Consider the following 18,954-nt stretch of genomic DNA (forward strand, 5'->3'; position numbering starts at 1 on the left):
CATTAAATATACAATTCTTAATCATCACTAATTTATCATAGTTTTTATTTGCATTTGACTTATCACTAAGGTATCAAACATTTTTATCTCTCTTTTGGGCTTTTATAAGTCTTTTATGAAAAAGTTTTTTATGACATGTATCCATTTTACTATTGACTCATTTCTGAAATACTATTCTGGGATATTAGTTAACTCATAATCTAAGAACTGACATTAGACAGAGGAAAAGCTCTCTCTCAAGAATGTCTTAGAAGATAAACGGCAGGTTATGCTCTGTATGTGATTGCATCATGTGGCGTAGAGAGCTATCTGCCAAGAATCAAAACAACAAGCATGAGAGAAACATATGCAATCAGATGCTGTCTATACTCCCCAGTTCATCCCTGGCATCTTTCCCCACCCACTGAGATTTCTTGTCATTAGCTGTCGTGGAAAGAGAACAGACAGAGTGAGTCATGAATTAAGATCCTCTCACAAATAATCGTACCAAAAAAAAAGCACTGCCACAGAGGGTAACGTATCAGTTGCCACAAAGATAAGAATGCTTTATGCAGGCAAAGACCTTTGAACAGCTAAAGACAGAAGCCTCTTGGTACACACTCAGTACAGTGATCTACCTTATCATTCATTCAAACAGATTTTTCCCCTTTAATCAGGGCATCTTTTCATTTTATTTGCTGGTCAAAACACTAGGACACAAAGGCTGCTCTTCATCTTGTGTGCTACTGAAATGAAATCTTAAGGTAGGGAAAAAAGAAGAAACCCTTGTCCTAAATTCCCTTTCAAAAAGTGAAGTGTGAAAAGACATTAAGCAGAGTACACAGTGTTACTGTTGCAAGAAAATCAGTTCTGCTGCAGCGTCCAAGGCCATCAGCCGTGGCTCAATCACTTCCTCACCCACAGGGAATAATAAGAAAAATCCAAGGAGAATGGGTTCTACTTGGGGAAACGGATTTTCTCATTGTCCTTCTTCGTGATTATCATGAACATCTATGGACACAGCTGTTTCCTTTCTCTGAATAATCCTGAAGTCAATACTATCGTATTGGCTCCTTTCTTCCATCTCCACAAGACCTATAATACATCACCTCATGTCCTATTCTAAGCAGCAGAAATTTCAAATTTACCTTTTCATTAAGGAACAAACTAGAAAGCTGAATTATCTGATCTAGTTTGGTACTGAGAGGATTCAAAATTATTTAAAAATTTTTATCGCCTTGAAAAGTTGGTTTTATTAAACTTTCTTGACTATATAAATACATTTTAATTGCAAGGTATAAGCAAAGCTATACTATAGACTTTACTATACTATACTATAAGCAGAATCAAAGATATTTTAACAAAATACTTAACAGTTATTGCATGTAAATTACCATGGGTTTTCTTTTTTATGAAGTCAAATAGGGTGAAGAACTCGACCACTTAAAAACTCTTCTTGACATAATTTTATATGCTACACAGTGTGTATTTATGTACGAGGACAATTATCATATAAACTCAATTATGCTTTATTGTTTCAAGATAAAATGTACTATTTATTACCCAAATGGGGTTTTAAAAAGTCATCCAAGCTTCTTGGAGTCCAGTTGAAAGATTTACTAGTTCAAGTAACAAAAAAAACTTATGGATGGTAAAAAAAATTGAGACAAGACCATATTTATATTCATAGTTTCTAGTAGTCCATTTGGCCTACAGAAGTCACTGAAAAATTCTTTCTTGAATGGAAACCTGTGCAATGAACAAAGGAACAGACAATAAGTCAGTTTCCCCATGTGGCAACGTAGGAGGACTCCAGGATTTTAAATCATGATGTTATTTGTCCACCCCTGAAAGTGTACTTCTTTTACACTTCAGTTCAGTTCAGTTCAGAAGCTCAGTCGTGTCCGACTCTTTGCGACCCCATGAATCGCAGCACACCAGGCCACCCTGTCCATCACCAACTCCCGGAGTTCACTCAGACTCACGTCCATCGAGTCAGTGATGCCATTCAGCCACCTCATCCTCTGTCATCCCCTTTTCCTCCTGCCCCCAATCCCTCCCAGCATCAGTCTTTTCCATTTTTAAAAATACTAAGTGTATTTTAAATACACAAAACTAACTCATTTTTTTAAAATTTATGGGTATATGTGTGTGTATACCCACAGACATTTAATAGCTCTTTCATGGGTTTTTCCCCAAAATAACTTTGCCTCACTCCCTTCCTATAATCCTCCACTCACATAAACCTATAAACCTGAAAGTTAAAATCTATTTGTAAAATTACCAAAGCCCTGAAAAAGAACTATATCCATATATATCTTCCACCAAGTTTTTTTCTTTTTTTACTTTGATGTGAAGAAATGGTAAGAACATTCGAAGTCCATTCATACAACGGGCATCCACTTAGCACACTGTTGTATAGGGTACGCTACTGTGCAATTATTCCGGTTTATTTTTTCTTTCAGGTATAAAATGTTCTCCTAGTCTAAGTTCATGTTATTCTTTTCTCTGCTGAGAGACTTCTCAGAAATTTGATGACAGTCTTTTTGGTACCACATTAACTCCTCTTCATACAAATACAAATTTCCTTAAGTACATAAAATGAGTAAGACTTTAGCTGCCATACCATCCGTTTCCTAGGCTCAGCAGGGGAAGGAATTCTGTTTTGTGAGGCTTCAAGGCAAAGAATATTCTCAATGCTAGGAAGGTAATTTGTATACTTGTTCTCTCTGAAGGATGTTCAGCTTACTTTGATGTTAACATTTGGTATTATGTGGTTTTGTAAATTAATTTTTTGTTTGTTTTGTTTTGTTTTAATTTATTTATTTTAATTGGAGGTTAATTACAATGTAAATTGATTTTTAAAGCCTCAGGCAAAAGAACCAAAGCATTTCCCCCACCCCTTAAATGTCTCCTTTCTTCACTTAGTTCCACCTTACTAAAACTGGTCTTTAATCCCAATATTTTCCATTATAGAGTACCACTGGGGTAGATCTTATATAAAAGATTTGAACATTTAAGGGTACCAAGAAATGTCAAAACACTAAATGGTCCAATGTACGTTTTCTCCCAGGGAAATATAAAACCAGGCTCTGTGGTCTGAAAGTGCATTTGCCAAAATTCAATCATAAAACAAAACAAAAACCCCAAAATTATCTGGGTAAGCCTAAGCACTAAGGTATGGGCTAAGACTCTTTGAGCCTGACTCTTTGAGACCCCACCTGTCTTTTTATTCCATCATTTTCAATTTGCCCTAATCTCTTGCTTGTTTGCCTAATTTTTAACTAGCAAAAAAACAAATTTCACTAACTATAAATAAGCTTAACTAAAATATGTTTCAACAAAGTGCTTATAAGTGATAGTGTTTGCATAATTTTTTAGAGGTGAAAAGACAGAAGTGCTCATGATTGATGGCAGGAACACATTTAGCTATTCTTCTAGTCCAGGTAAGAGCCTGATGGTAAAATTTAACCCTACATTTTCCAAGAATCCCCCCATTTTGTATTGTATATGCTTATTTTTAGCCAGGAAAGAATTCTGCTACTTATGTTCCTGTTATTTTATGCACAAGGTGACCAAGCATAAGAGGCTGAATTTTTCTACCTTCAAAAATGCAAGTTTACAAAAACTCTACAAGTTTACAACAAACTACATTTTTTTAAGTTAACAAACTGTGAAATGAATCACACAAATAAGTTAATCTTGAGAGTTATACTAACAAACAATAATTTTAATATCATATCAACTAAAATTCTAAAAGAAATATACATACCCAAACCTTCCGATTCAAATAGACATGTTTCATCTACTCCTAAATCTCGGCACCAGGATAAGAAATTTGCTGTATTGTCTCTGGCAAAAAAGGAGCCTGAGGGTGCACTGGCTTTGCATGGAATCTTCTTCAAGGGTAGATTCTGAAAAACAAAGAAATCTCACTCTGGTGGAATATCTGGCAGTCATCACAGTGACACATTTATGTTTTCAATAAAATGCTTTGGTATGACCTCACAGCAGTAAATAGATTTGTGAATAGCTGTAGGAAAGGATATGAAACACAAATGAAACTTAGTTGGTAATCAAGAGAGTATGAAAACCTATGCCTGTAAACATAAACTTGCCTTTTTAATATCTAGAAGTAAATATACATAAATCCTTTCCCTGGTTCAGACTGCCACTCTCTTTCTCTTCTACTGTTTTTCATGGCGGGGGTGGGGGTGGGGGAGGGATTTCTCTTTCATCTGTGTATTCTCAGTACTTCTCATAAAGTATGTATAATTGTATTTATCATTTGTGAAAGAAGAATGAAACACAAATATGAATATAAACATAGATAAAATGTAACATACACACCTCCATTCTTGTGTGCATACATAGACACACAATAAGAATTACACAAGAATTATAAAGTCAAAAGAGAGCAACAGAATTATCTAACCTCCAGAAGACTCTATCACCAATACCAAGAAAAGGAAATATTAAAAATTTTTATCTTTCAACAATAACATTCTACCTTCATTCTTCCAGACTATTTCCTTTTAAATCACAGATCATTGCTGTATTATGTAATACAAAAATAATTCTGGTTGGATTTCTGCTATCTGAACTTGAAAACATATTTACATTCTGCATCATTTCTCTTCCAGGATAAGAAAACGCTTAAGATAAGGGAGCGTGTGAACCTGGACAGATTTTTCTATTATTAACCCCCAAAATTTTAGCCCTAGAAAGCTCCCTTACCATACCAAATGTTATAAAGAATTGCGTGAGGTATTTTTTGTTCCTATAATAGAATATAACCAGTTTTCATGGCATTCCATGAAGTCAGGGTTTGATTCTACATGATGTGAAAGCCTGAGCCAAGTATTTGATGATTTGGGCTAGACAGAGCTTTGCCTCTGAAAGCAAAAAAGATCAAGGGAGAAGCATTTTATGATTTAAATTCGTATATAGGATTATTCCTTCTATTCTCTGTGAACAAGAAAACATAAACAAAATGTTGTTGACTGTTGAGGTCATTTACAAAGATGGTTATAAAAAATGAAATGTGGTCTTTGTGTATTGGTGAAGCCTGCAAATATCAAAATATTACTAGGCTTTTCCTGTCCAATGATATTATAGTTACATAACTAATATATTCAGTTACTAAGTCACTCAAAGAGTGTGTCTGTCTAATATCCAAGATCCATCTCTTTGTTGCTAAGTTTGTTTTAGGCTTAGACATAAAAAAAATTTTCATGAATATACATATATTGAGGAGAAGGGGACGACAGAGGATGAGATGGCTGGATAGCATCACTGACTCGATGGACGTGAGTCTGAGTGAACTCCGGGAGTTGGTGATGGACAGGGAGACCTGGCGTGCTGCGATTCATGGGGTCGCAAAGAGTCGGACACGACTGAGCGACTGAACTGAACTGAACTGATATAGATACATATAACAATGTGCATGCGTGCTCAATTGCTCAGTTGTGTCTGACTCTTTGCAACCCCATGGACTGTAGCCCTCCAGGCTCCTCTGTCCATGGGATTTTCCAGGCAAGAATACTGGAGCCTACTTCAGGAAATGACTTCTCGACCCAGGGATTGAACCCGCCTCTCTTGTATCTCCTACATTGACTAGCAGATTCTTTACCACTAAGCTACCTGGGAAGCCCACATATAATAATACCCCTTAACCAATTTGGTTAAGTAGTGGCTTTCAAAGAAATGTTTTCCTACATGAATTGTAAAAGCAATAAAAAATAGCATAGTATAATATCACCTTTATAAAATATTCATGAACATCAATTAGTCAATATTTATTAAAACTAAAATACATACATCCTTAAATCTAGCAATTTACTCCTAAGACTATATCTTACAAATATAATAGTATTTTATATTTTGTACTATATCTTGCAAATATAAGAGTGTTTAAAATATATGAACAAGTATATTTGTTTGCAATGCTGACTGAATAGAAAAAATAGACATGAATGTGTCAAGAAAGTGATGGTTGAATAGTACATAATACAATACATAACACAATACATAATACAATAGAATGGACCTCTGTGCAATAATTTTTAAAAAATAAGATAAATGTATATCTGTTGAACCATAAGACGCTCAGTACATACTCTTAGGCAGATAATATACAAACACATATGTACACCACAATTTCATTTTATGATGTGTGTGTATACACACACATACACAGTGTTGCTGCTGCTGCTGCTAAGTCGCTTTAGTCGTGTCCGACTCTGTGCGACCCCATAGACGGCAGCCCACCAGGCTCCTCTGTCCCTGGGATTCTCCAGGCAAGAACACTGGAGTGTATACCTGTACAGGATTCATTTTGATATTTGGCAAAACTAATAAAATTTGTAAAGTTTAAAAATAAAATAAAATTAAAAAAAAAAAAGAACACTGGAGTGGGTTGCCATTTCCTTCTCCAATGCGTGAAAGTGAAAAGTAAAAGTGAAGTCGCTCAGTCGTGTCCGACTCCTAGCGACCCCATGGACTGCAGCCTACCAGGCTCCTCCATCCATGGGATTTTCCAGGCAAGAGTACTGGAGTGGGGTGCCATTGCCTTCTCCACATACACAGTGTAGATGGCCATATATGCAGTTAAATTGCATATAAATATGTTGGATTATAAATATGAACACTGTGTTTATTTATATAACATTAATTTATGGAATATTCAAGTAGGATATCCATCAAATTAATAGTTATTACCTTTGAGGAAGGTGATTGATGCATAGAGGATCATTTACATCTTACATAATTCCAAAATATGTAGTAAGATTTTGAGTGACTTTTACGTTTTATCAATATTTTCTGATTAAATTCACTTCTAAAGTCTTTTAATTCAATCCATTACCTCTTAAGTGAATCACCTTCTAGGGACTGGGAGTCCAATTACCTGAGTTCAAACCCAGTTGTGTCACTTTCTCGCTACAATAGTTTTTGAAAGATTACTTAATGTTTCTGTTCCTCAGTCTCCTCTTCTATTCAACATGTATAGGGGAAAAAAGTGCATCTCATTGACTACGTGCGTGTGAGTGCAAATTAAATAATATAATTCAAGTGAAGGAATGAGTTAGACAAGGCTGTGGTCTGTGTGGTGCTGGAGAAGACTCTTGCGAGTCCCTTGGACTGCAAGGAGTTCCAACCAGTCCATCCTAAAAGAGACCAGTCCTGGGTGTTCATTGGAAGGACTGATGCTGAGTCTGAAACTCCAATACTTTGGCCACCTCATGCAAAGAGTTGACTCATTGGAAAAGACCCTGATGCTGGGAGGCATTGGGGGCAGGAGGAGAACGGAACGACAGAGGATGAGATGGCTGGATGGCATCACTGACTCGATGCACATGAGTTTGAGTGGACTCTGGGAGTTGGTGATGGACAGGGAGGCCTGGCGTGCTGCGATTCATGGGGTCGCAGAGAGTCGGACACGACTGAGTGACTGAACTGAACTGAACTGAATTGAAGGAATATGTGTTCAATAAAGGTTATTATCATTGCCATCAATGCACGAAAAAATATATTGAATTGCCTATGACTTCCTTCCCTTGTATTTTCTTAAAAGCATTTGATTTTTTTCTACTGTAGGTATAAGAACTCAGGAAAAGATTGGCAAACGATTTATTTGTATCATTCCCCTAAACTTGAATTTCATCTTTTAAATAGTTTTCCAGGAGAACTTTCTGTGATAATATTGGTAGAAATGTTCTATACCTGTGCTACCCATTGTAATAATCACTAGTAATTACTAGTGGCATGTGGCCATTGAGCACTTGAGCTGTGGTGATTGTGACGAATTTCTAAATTTTATTTCTTTTTAATCAATTTACACTTAAATAGCCACATGTGGCTTGTGGCTATCATATTAGGGAATTCATAATACGGAAAATAAAGGCATTATTTGGAGGCTTAGAAAGTCCAATATTTGACCACTTGACTACTTTCCCTCTAACTAATATTGTCCCCGTTTATTTCAAGCCCCCTCAAATCCAGTAGCTCCCCTGGATACAGTTACTGAGATACACAACCATGTTTCTCATTTGGAAAGAGTGGACTTAGGTGCTACATAGTACAACATGTGCTGCCCTAGTTACCACCCTGTGGGTGTTACAGCTTCAGAAGGGCAATAGTGATAACTATATTTAGAATACTTATAATTTACACCTACAGAACCAGGATATTTTTCATCATTTTACTGCCACAGAGCCAGATACAGTGCTTCACACATAAGCAGTCCTGACTGTTGTTTTCTGAAACACGTGGTAGGTGGGGAAGGAACAAACTAGCATTGTGAGTGCCTCCATGCTCCAGGCACACAAAACCTATACTTTCATACAGATCATGAAATTCTCATAATGTAATGAGAATTACATGTAATTTCTCATAATGTAATCCTTTTTAATTCTCAAAAAGTAATGCCATGAATTAGGTATATAATAGTATCTCCATTTTCCAAGATGGAAAAACTGAGCTCATACATAGTTGAAATCAAACCATTCAGCCTCTTATACCCACACACTTCTAACTGTTCCATGAAAGCTCACTATTGCCTGGAATTTAATATATTTCAGCACTTGATTTATTTCCCAAGGTTTTAGCCAGGTAGCATTAAAATAAAGAATTATGTATTTTCTTTCACCTATTAAACCTAGAAAAAATGGAGAGAATGGTATCTGTAGTTCTCCATAGGCAGTGAACTGAAAATTTAATACTAGTAGTTTATTTTTTTAACTTTACTAGTAGTTTAAATAATCCATTTTTCACAAAAGTTTGAGACAAAATATTCCCCTTGATTACATCAAGTAGACATTTCAGATATAAAACAGAAGAGATATATAAAAAAAGAAATGGTAATTGCCAAGAACTAATATCTTTCCTTTTCCAAAGGGTATATAGAATGTACTTTCAAATATGCAGGCAATAAAGTCACTCTTTCCATGATGGAATCAAAGTTTCCACTGTATCCCTTTGCTCCTTTTAGTTTTACCATATATTTTATTGAAAAAAAAAAAAAAACTCTCAATAAAATTATTTCATTGAACATTCACAGTACCAAGGTATATGAACATAACTACCCAGTGGCTTTAGAAAGGATGAAAATATATTCTTCAAGACCAAATTACTGAAATTAAAAATGGGAAAAATTGTTTCTAGTACTGTCAACTTCGTCTGGGGACTCCTCAATAGACTTCATGCCTCAGACAGAGTGAGCTATGATTTAGGACAATAGCAACTGAACTTAATGGCATTGAATTCAAAATCAATCTTTCCTATCCTTTCTCTCTCCAAGATACATTACACTCTAGAGAATAGGTTCCACAGCAAAATTCGGTGTAAATTTCATGCTGTAACAATATAAGAATATTTACATAAATTAAAAAATATAATTAAACAAGGTTTCTCAGTAAAATTCTGGTGAAAGTGAAACTGTTAGTCACTCAATCATTTCTAGCTCTTTGCGACCCCATGGACTGTAGCCCACCAGGCTCCTCTGTCTAACGGGATTCTCCAGGCAAGAATACTGGAGTGGGTTGCCATTCCCTTCTCCAGGGGATCTTCCCAGACTAGAGACTGAGCCCAGATCTCCTGCATTGCAAGTGGATTTGTTACCATCTGAGCCAGCTGGTACACCCTGTAAAGTACCCCTGATACACCCTGTAAAATCATAAAGAAATTATTTAAATTAAAAGCTAGAAAAAGATGTTAAGTATCTTGAATTATTTGAAATTATTGCTGGTATAAAATAAAATGATACTGGAAATGAAGGTCTAGTGCTCAAAATTCAGGTTTAAAAGATGAGATGGACAATAAAATGTTAAGATGTTAATTAATTGAAAACTTATGTCCACACTATAACCTGCACATATATATTTACAGCAGCTTTATTCATAATTGCCAAAACTTGGAAGCAATCAAGATATCCTCAGTAGGTGGAGAAATAAATTGCTACATATGTAGAAAATGGAATAATAGTCAGTGCTTAAAAAAAAAAAAAGATCTATGAAAAGACACAGTAGAACCTTAAATGTATATTACTAAGTAAAAGAAGCCAATCTAAAAAGATTTCATATTGTATAATTCCAACTATATGACATTCTGAAAAAGGTAAAACTATAGAGACAGTTTTATCTTTGTTACCATCGGGTTTCCCTGATAGCTCAGTTTGTAAAGAATCCTCCTGCAATACAGGAGACCCTGGTTCGATTCCTGGGTTAGGAAGATCCGCTGGAGAAGGGATAGGTTACCCACTCCAGTATTCTGGCCTAGAGAATTCCATGGGTTGTACAGTCCATGAGGTTGCAAAGAGTCAGGCAAGATTGAGAGACTTTCACTATAGAGACGTGAAATAATTAGGGGTTTAAGAGGAGGGAGGTAGGATCAAGTGATTCATCGTGAGATTCATCACACTGGGTTTTTAGGGCCGTGAAACTATTATGAATGAGACTATAATGGCATGTATATGTCATTATACATTTGTCAGACCCCATAGAATGTACAATACCGAGAGTGAACCCTAAATGGGTTCACAATGGACTTTGGGTGACGGACAATGACACATCAATGTGGATTCATTGATTATAACAAATGTACCGTTCTTCTATACTTTTTGCTCAATTTTGCTATGAACCTAAAACTATTCCAAAAATTAAATTCTATGAAAAATTTATTATTAATTGACAGTTATTTAAGAAGCACCAGATGCTTTACAGTGGAGAAAATATAAGAAATTCAACAAGAAATGGATTCTTTCCATTTTTATTTGCATGGTGCCTAATTTTACATATACATCCACATGGGAATCATTATCTAAATGCCATGTTACTATAAAAAGCTTCTGTTCTCCCAACTAATGGCTTACATATGAGTAGACAGAGATTAGCTTAAAAATTCCTGAAATCTAGTCCTACACTTGAAAATTCGGTTAATTGGTGAGGCTCTCTAAAAATTTTAAATAGAAATTTAATCTGCTTCAATTCAACCAATCATTATTAAGTCACAACTCTACTCCAGTTCTAACATTAGGTACTGGAGGCAGACAAGGCCAAGGTTCATTTCTGGAGACTCTCAGTTTCTTTGAGAACGGACTTAAAACCACGGTATTATATGGTAAGAAATACAACAGAAGTTTAAGTATTTGAACAGAAGCTTAAATTTGGTTCTTTGGAAAATGTTAGGATGTGTCTTTAACTTTGGGGAGAGGTTGATCAGACATCATTATAAAAAAGCCTCACAAAGAAGCAAAATTTTACAAAATTGAAGGATTTAAGTTCTCACCAAACCTAAAAAATGAAGAGCAATGCATTCCATAAAGTGAAAATCTGACAGAGACATGGGTGTTATGATGAGTATAGAATGCATGTGGAGGAGAAAATGAGACCAGAAAAGTAAATTAGCCCAGGATCACAAGGGTATTTTATGTCTAACAAGAATTGCTAATATTGTAATTTCAGTTCAGTTCAGTTCAGTTCAGTCACTCAGTCGTGTCCAACTCTTTGCAACCCCATGAATTGCAGCACACCAGGCCTCCCTGTCCATCACCAAATCCCGGAGTTCACTCAGACTCATGTCCATTGAGTCGGTGATGCCATCCAGCCATCTCATCCTCTGTCATCCCCTTCTCCTCCTGCCCCCAATCCCTACCAGCATAAGGGTCTTTTCCAATGACTCAACTTCTAGCATGAGGTGGCCAAAGTACTGGAGTTTCAGCTTTAGCATCATTCCTTCCAACGAACACCCAGGACTGATCTCCTTTATAATGGACTGGTTGGATCTCCTTGCAGTCCAAGGGACTCTCAAGAGTCTTCTCCAACACCACAGTTCAAAAGCATCAATTCTTCGGCACTCAGCTTTCTTCACAGTCCAACTCTCACATCCATACATGACCACTGGAAAAACCATAGCCTTGACTAGACGGACCTTGTTGGCAAAGTAATGTCTCTGCTTTTCAATATGCTATCTAGGGTGGTCACAACTTTCCTTCCAAGGAGTAAGCGTCTTTTAATTTCATGGCTGCAATCACCATCTGCAGTGATTTTGGAGCCCAGAAAAATAAATTCTGACACTGTTTCCACTGTTTCCCCACCTATTTCCCATGAAATGATGGGACCAGATGCCATGATCTTCATTTTCTGAATGTTGAGCTTTAAGCCAACTTTTTCACTCTCAACTGCAAGTTATAAACTCAAATACCCAGAAGTCAGGCAGATTAAATAACAGAATGAAGTGACTAGCTCTAAGAGACTATAAGAAGTGGTGGAGACTGTGGAAAACTGAAGAGCTCATGCTATGTCCAGGAGGAGCAACCATATTTATTTAGTTCTAAGTCATTGCTTCCACAAAGAAATGCAGTCACAATTTCTTGTTAGATCTTCCAATTTTTTCAGAATAATTTGGAAATCTGGATAGTTTAATATGAAAATACTCCAGATTTAAACAATCAGATCTATAGGCAAATATATGTGGTTTCCAGTTTAAAATCTCCATGTTCATAGTGGGGAATAATTTAAAAATAAAGAAATAAATACCATTTTAAATTAAGCAGTACTAAATCAGTTATATGCACACTTTGGAAAATTAACTAGGTCTTTTGTTGTCAAAGTGGAAGGAAGGAATAAAAAAAGGTTTTTTAGACAATTCTACAGAAGTCTGGGCTTCCCTGATGGCTCAGACCATAACAGATCTGCCTGCAATGCAGGAGACTTGGGTTCTATCTCTGGGTCAGGATGAACCCCCCGGGGAAGGGAATGGATACCCCACTCCAGTATTTTTATCTGGAGAATTCTATGGACAGAGGAGCCCGGTGGGTTATAGTCCATGGAGTCGCAAAGAGTCAGACACAGTTGAGCGACCAACACTTTCACTTTTTTTTTGCACAGAAGTGAAAAACAGTCACTTTTCTTTTGCCACTTCCATCTTGGAACACCTCTAAATCACAGCTATAGTATTCAGACTGAAAGAGTGAGGTCTGAACGGAAGGAAGAGAAACATTCTGTGAATATGAAAGATTTCTTAGAGAGGAGTGTTAGACTGTCAGGTGTGATAGTCTCTCAGAGTCTCAACAAAATTAACAGTAGTTGTTAAGTATTACTTATAAAAACTCAAACAAATTGATGATACTTCAGAAAATGTTTTTGAGAGTGCATGTCAGTTTTCTGTGTCCTTTCTACAATCAAGAAATTACCTTAAGGAAATAGACAGGAAAACTTTTTCAAAATGCATCTTAAATTTTAACTTTCCAACAATGTTCTGTACATTCTAAGGTATGATAATTTATGACTATTGGCAGCAGATTTGAAGTTCACAGGGTTCTAATATTTTGGTGAAAACTGCTTTTTAGTACCCATCCATGTGATATCCAATAAAGAAAAGCATTTTCAAAAGTCCAAAGATTGCCTTATAGATGGATTCCAGGAAATTCTTTATTTTAGTGCTGATTTCTAAAGACTCTTGGAGCAGACTTTTTAAAAATAATTTATGGGACTGCAGAGTTGGGGCATTGTAAATGCCCATAATGGTATCTCCACAGATGCTCAGTAAATTTGGAACACTGGGATTTAAACTTTTAATAATTCAAAGAGGAAAGTTTTAAGGCTGCAAATCATCAGCAATAAGATGGTGATCAAGAATGCTTGTTTAATCTATTTAACCTTTGGAACTTCAAGTTCATCATTTGTAATTTCTTATGATAATTAAACAAGATATTTTGGAAAATGCCTAATACCAATCCTAGACCATAGTTTATCTCCAATTAACGTTATTTTTTTCAAATACATGTCTACTTTTAGTCTATTTACACGAAATACCCTGATGAGAGTTGAAAAACAGTTATATCACCACATCTGTAATTAATAAAATAAGCCCACAAATACATAGGAAAAGTTTGAGATTTTACATTCATGAGAAGAAGTGTTAGTCACTTAGTCATTTTGGACTTTTTGCGATCCTATGGACTGCAGCCGCAAGGCTCCTCTCTCCATGGAATTCTCCAGGCAAGAATACTGGAATGGGTTGCCATTTCCTTCTCCAGGGGATCTTCCCAATCCAGGGACTGAACCCAGGTCTCCTGCATTGCAGGCAGATTCTTTACTGTCTGAGCCACCAAGGAAGCCCACTTATAAAGACAGAGAGCTGCTTATAATACGGCTTCCATGGTTTGTATTAGCTTGGCTTCCACCTACTGACCTTAGGACCACGGTCCTTTACTCTTCCGTAGCCACACTATGGAAAAGCAGCTTCCACAGTGGCTTCTATAGCCTTCCTTAGGCTTCCACTTCCAGAGTGGCTTCCATGGTCCTTCAGTCTTCCACAGCCACACTAGCTTCTGCTCCCACCTTCCCATCCTCCCCACTCTCCCTGCAACCACACAGCCCTTACACAGAACTGTTCTCTGCCCTTTCTACATCTCTGTCCAATTACCTCCCAATCCCCGATGATGGATCACTTACTCCAAAACACCACCCCTCAATTCTGCTTTATAATTTCTTAAAATCCACAATGTTCAAGTGCTCTTGCTGCCATGTCCCCATATGAGATTAACTGATAAGCAACTGTCTCCCCCCAGACGGTTTAGTCCAGGAGGAAGGGAACAGTGTATGGTTTTGTTCACCATCTTATCCTCAGCATCTCTCAAATAGTGCTTATGGAAAATTTGTTGGATAAATACCAGTCTGAGTGTAGCCAAAGCATTTGCCCAGCAAAAGGCAACAGAATGGAATGGTTACAAGCACAAACTTTGGAGCTAGGCTGCCTGGATTTGAATCTGGAATCTTTATTTACTACTTATGTAACTTCAAGTATGCAAACCAACTTCACTTTATGTTAAATGGCATTAATAATAGTGTCTACATCACAGGGTTGCTATGATGGATGTATGAGTTTATATGAAAAGTTCTTGAAATGCCTGACATGTAGTAAGGTATAAATATATGCTTGTCAGAAAACTGAAACAAAGGGAACCTTTTTAAAAAATGATATAAAACTCAGCCTGTGGCTTCAGTGAACTGTTGGGGGTTTTAATGATCACTAAAACATATAGACATGGTCTCAAAAATATTCCTCATTTCCACTTATATATCTTGCCATCCAAGATAACTATCAAATTATTATATTTCTCTCCCAAACAGAACTTCCTTCTGTTAGTTTTGTCCCCACATCATCGTAGTTTTTCAAACCTCAAAAAGCATAGTTTTGCTTTGATTCATCCCTCATCCCTTCTTACTGTGGCCAATAAATAATCAATCCAGCTCACTGCCGTTTTCTAATAAACATGTATTCAAATATCTTGCTCTGTGCAATATAGTATTGACATTCTTACTCTAAACACTCTAATATTTTATGTATGAACAAAGGCAGAAACTTCACAAAATATTCTTCCTATCTTTAACCCCAATCCTTCTAACAAAATCTGAACATCATCATCATATCAACTTTTCTAAATGTAGTGCTTTCAGTCTCCAGCTCACTGTCTGCAAATGATTCAAATGCTTAAGCCTTGTAGCTTTGCGGTTCATCAGCTTAATCAGTCCATGTGCCAAATTCTCTTCATGAACTCTTCACATCAATCAAGTGTTCACTACTCCTAGAATATGCTTATATCTTTCCAACTTCAATATTTGGTTCATTAACCACAAAGTTACTTTGTATTTGCCTTTTCTCTCTGTCCGTCTATTAACATCAGGTCTGGGAGATTCAAATTTCACTGCTTCCACAGAAACTTCCTGAGCACGCTGACAAATTGACTTGTTACCTGAACTCCTATAGAATCTCCTATCTGTATCAGTAGATGTTGGTGTACAATGATGTGTTTCAATTTAAGAGTTAAGTCTACAGATGTTTGTGATTAAAAAAAAAAAAAACTACTGATCTAATGGTTTATAACTGAATATCTTTTAAGGACTATGGCAATTAAGGCATATTCAAGGTTAATACTAGAGTCCCCCTCTTACTCATTTGCTTATATTTTTCTTGAGCAGAAATTAAAGGATTTGTATGGCAGAGAGTCCACAGCACTTCCTGGGTACCAATGGGGGCATATTGCACAGTATGTAGAAACCCATGATCTTCCCTCAACTCAACTCTTCCCCAGCTTTTTCAATTGTAAAATAAAACACTGTCATCCATTTCTTTCTTTATGAAATCCTGAACCAGTCTCCCTTATCTACTCTATCTAATTCATCACCAAATCCTACCACGCCCACCAAGAGTATAGCTCAAAACCATCTACTTCTTTCCAGTATTTCTGCTACCATCCTAGGCTAAACGGTCAATAGCTTTCTAAGTGGGTCCTCAGTCCCATTTTCACCTCTTCTAATCCATTCTTCACACTGCTAATGTTATCTTTTTAAACACGTGATCATGTTCCTGCTTAAAACAGTGAAATGGTATAGTTTTGTTCTTAAAATAGAAGACAACATCCAGCAAAACTTAGCTCTGGTCTCATCTCTTGATGCTCTACTATTAAGTTATAGTATCCATACATTCATTTACCTTTAGTTCCTCAAAGTTATTCTTTGATATTCAAGGGCTTTCATATGTGCTATTTTCTTTACTTGAAACATTCACTATTCCCTCTCTGCCTAATGCCCATTCCTGTTACAGAATAATAGAAAAATATTTCTACAAGACTAGGTTAGGTCTTCTTACTTGCTCATATAACTTGGACTTCCCCATACTTAGAGGTAACAAAGCTATAATTTACTGCTGGCTTAATTATTAGCTTAAAGTTATTCTCCCTTCCCTGCCACTCCACAAGTTACCTTGTCCTGCATATTTTAGTTGTTTAATAGATGTTTATTGAGCAACTGATAAAGTTTCACCAATGCAATATATGTTATGGTGAAACAAAGTTTGAAAACCATTGACACATGCGATTTATTGAGTACTTACCATTGATATCTGCATTTTTATACATTCATATTTTATTTTCATAACTAGACTGTAACCCGTTGAGAGGTGACAGTAATGCTTTACTGTTTTCCTTTTTAGTTATGAACATCTTGAACACAGTTACCATTCAATAACTATTTGTTGAAAAATCTAGAAGCTCAACCTTAAGGTACTTTATATAGAGTGGTTAGGTGTCAGCCAAGAGATGACATCTGAACAGAGATGTGAAGGGAGTGAGGGGCGAGTCACACACACGTGTGAAGGAGGACAACCCTAAGGAGACAGAAAAGGAAGTGCAAAGGCCCTGTGGAGGGTGGAACCTGCTTGTTGGGTTCAGAGAACAGCAAGGAAGCTCGCACGCCTGCAGCAAAGTTGGGTGAGGGGAAAGTCACAGGGAATCATACCAGATAGGGAGCTGGGAAACGGAGCGCATAGTGCCTTACAGACTGTTAGCAATATTTCAGCTTTTACTCCACGTATGTCAGTGTGCCGTTGGAGAATTTTGAGCGACGAGTTGAAATGATGTAACTTAAGTTTTAAACTATCTGATGATTTAATCCATGTAAAAAGCTTATTTGGCCCAGAGTAAGAATTTAACAAATGCTTGCTTCATTATCCTATCACAGGGAATTCATTTAATCTGAGGGAAAAAGGTCAGACATTTACTTTTCAGTCTTTATACACAATAAAGCAAATATGACAACATGGGACAAAATGCAGTATTGTTCCTCTTTTGTAATTGACAATTTAGTTTATATGTATGTAATTATACATATATAAATGTATACACAAATTGCTACTTATTTCTTATATGGAGCAGTGGGGCTAGCAAGCTATTCATTGGACAAGCAGCCTATGCTGGTGTGAAATTAGACATGACTAGCAAAGTAATATAAACACTGAATACATACTGGACAGCTTCATGCATGATATGTAATGCATTTTCAAACTACTAAGTGAAACAACAGAAGGCATTCATGTAGTCAGCCGCTAAAAGCTTAAGATACATTTGAAAAGCCCTATATACTGTAAACTCAGTTACCTCATCGAAAGAACATTATGCCATTAGCCTGTAATGTACCGGGCCCACCTCTCTTGGACCACACACACATCAATATGGTGAGTACTTATATGTTAAATCACCTAGCAATCTCCAGACATGTTTAAATTAAAAAGAAACCCTTTTCCCCTGATTTTCAGCCACTTAAAAATGTTCTTATTATAAAATCTGGGTATGCTCTCCATTAATAAATGGCATGCATAATCATTATTGATTTGTTAAATGACCTGAATTTCTCCAAAGCATTTAGTAACAGCTCATTTTAAATTAATTAATTTTCTTCTTTCCATATGGTGCGAGTGACTTTTCTTGACACAATATTCTATATCCACAGTGCTTTGAAACAGCAGTGACCACAATGAGTGCTATCAAATATCATGAAAATAGTTCCCCAATTACACTATTTTTTACAATTTCGTCTTGCCCATGTGCCTGAATGTGGTTAAAATGCAGGATGTGAGCATGTAAGTGGAATAGATGATATCATCATGGAAATATTTGATCAGGTTTGCTTTTATGCTCGGGGGGCAACATTCTGTTGGTGCTCTGATGCAGATGAAAAAATGTGGATGTCTATGCTTGTGTGTGTGTGTGTGTATGAGCTTCCTTCTAATCCAGGATCTGTTTTAATTTTTTTTCACGTTTTCCGGAATTTCAGTTCAACATGCTTTATTTTTTGTCTTATGCTTCACATATCTTTAATGCAACCCTCATTCACACTACTAAATAGTATCCTACACTTGGAACTTTTGAAACAGTTTTCCAAAAAGATTTGAAGGAAAGGCCTTTATCAGCAGATCCACATAAACTTGTAACCTCTGAAACTTGGCAAATTTACCTGGCCTTTCTTCTTCTCCCCCTCATTTTGGATTGTGGGAATTCTGTCGAGTTTTACAATGGGGCTAAAAACATCCTCTCTAACATCTCTTAGCATAAAAAGCTCATCAGATGTAAACTCCAATGTAAAAGGAACATTAGAACTTAGGGGTAAATGACTTGTTTTTGCTCATACAAAAAGGTCA

General features: G+C 36.4%; 1 protein-coding gene across 6 annotated transcripts in view; it reads right to left on the reverse strand.

Moving 5' to 3' along the window:
• The window catches only part of GAS2 (growth arrest specific 2), a 180,297-nt gene that overhangs the window by 99,945 nt on the left and 61,398 nt on the right, over positions 1–18,954 (reverse strand). For all 6 annotated transcript variants that reach the window (XM_061406189.1, XM_061406190.1, XM_061406195.1 and 3 more), the window contains one exon: positions 3,752–3,893. In XM_061406189.1, coding sequence (XP_061262173.1) covers positions 3,752–3,893 — 142 coding nt within the window. The remainder of the gene's footprint in view (positions 1–3,751; positions 3,894–18,954) is intronic.

The sequence above is a fragment of the Bos javanicus genome, chromosome 29 (genome assembly GCF_032452875.1).
Source record: "Bos javanicus breed banteng chromosome 29, ARS-OSU_banteng_1.0, whole genome shotgun sequence".
NCBI lineage: Eukaryota > Metazoa > Chordata > Mammalia > Artiodactyla > Bovidae > Bos > Bos javanicus.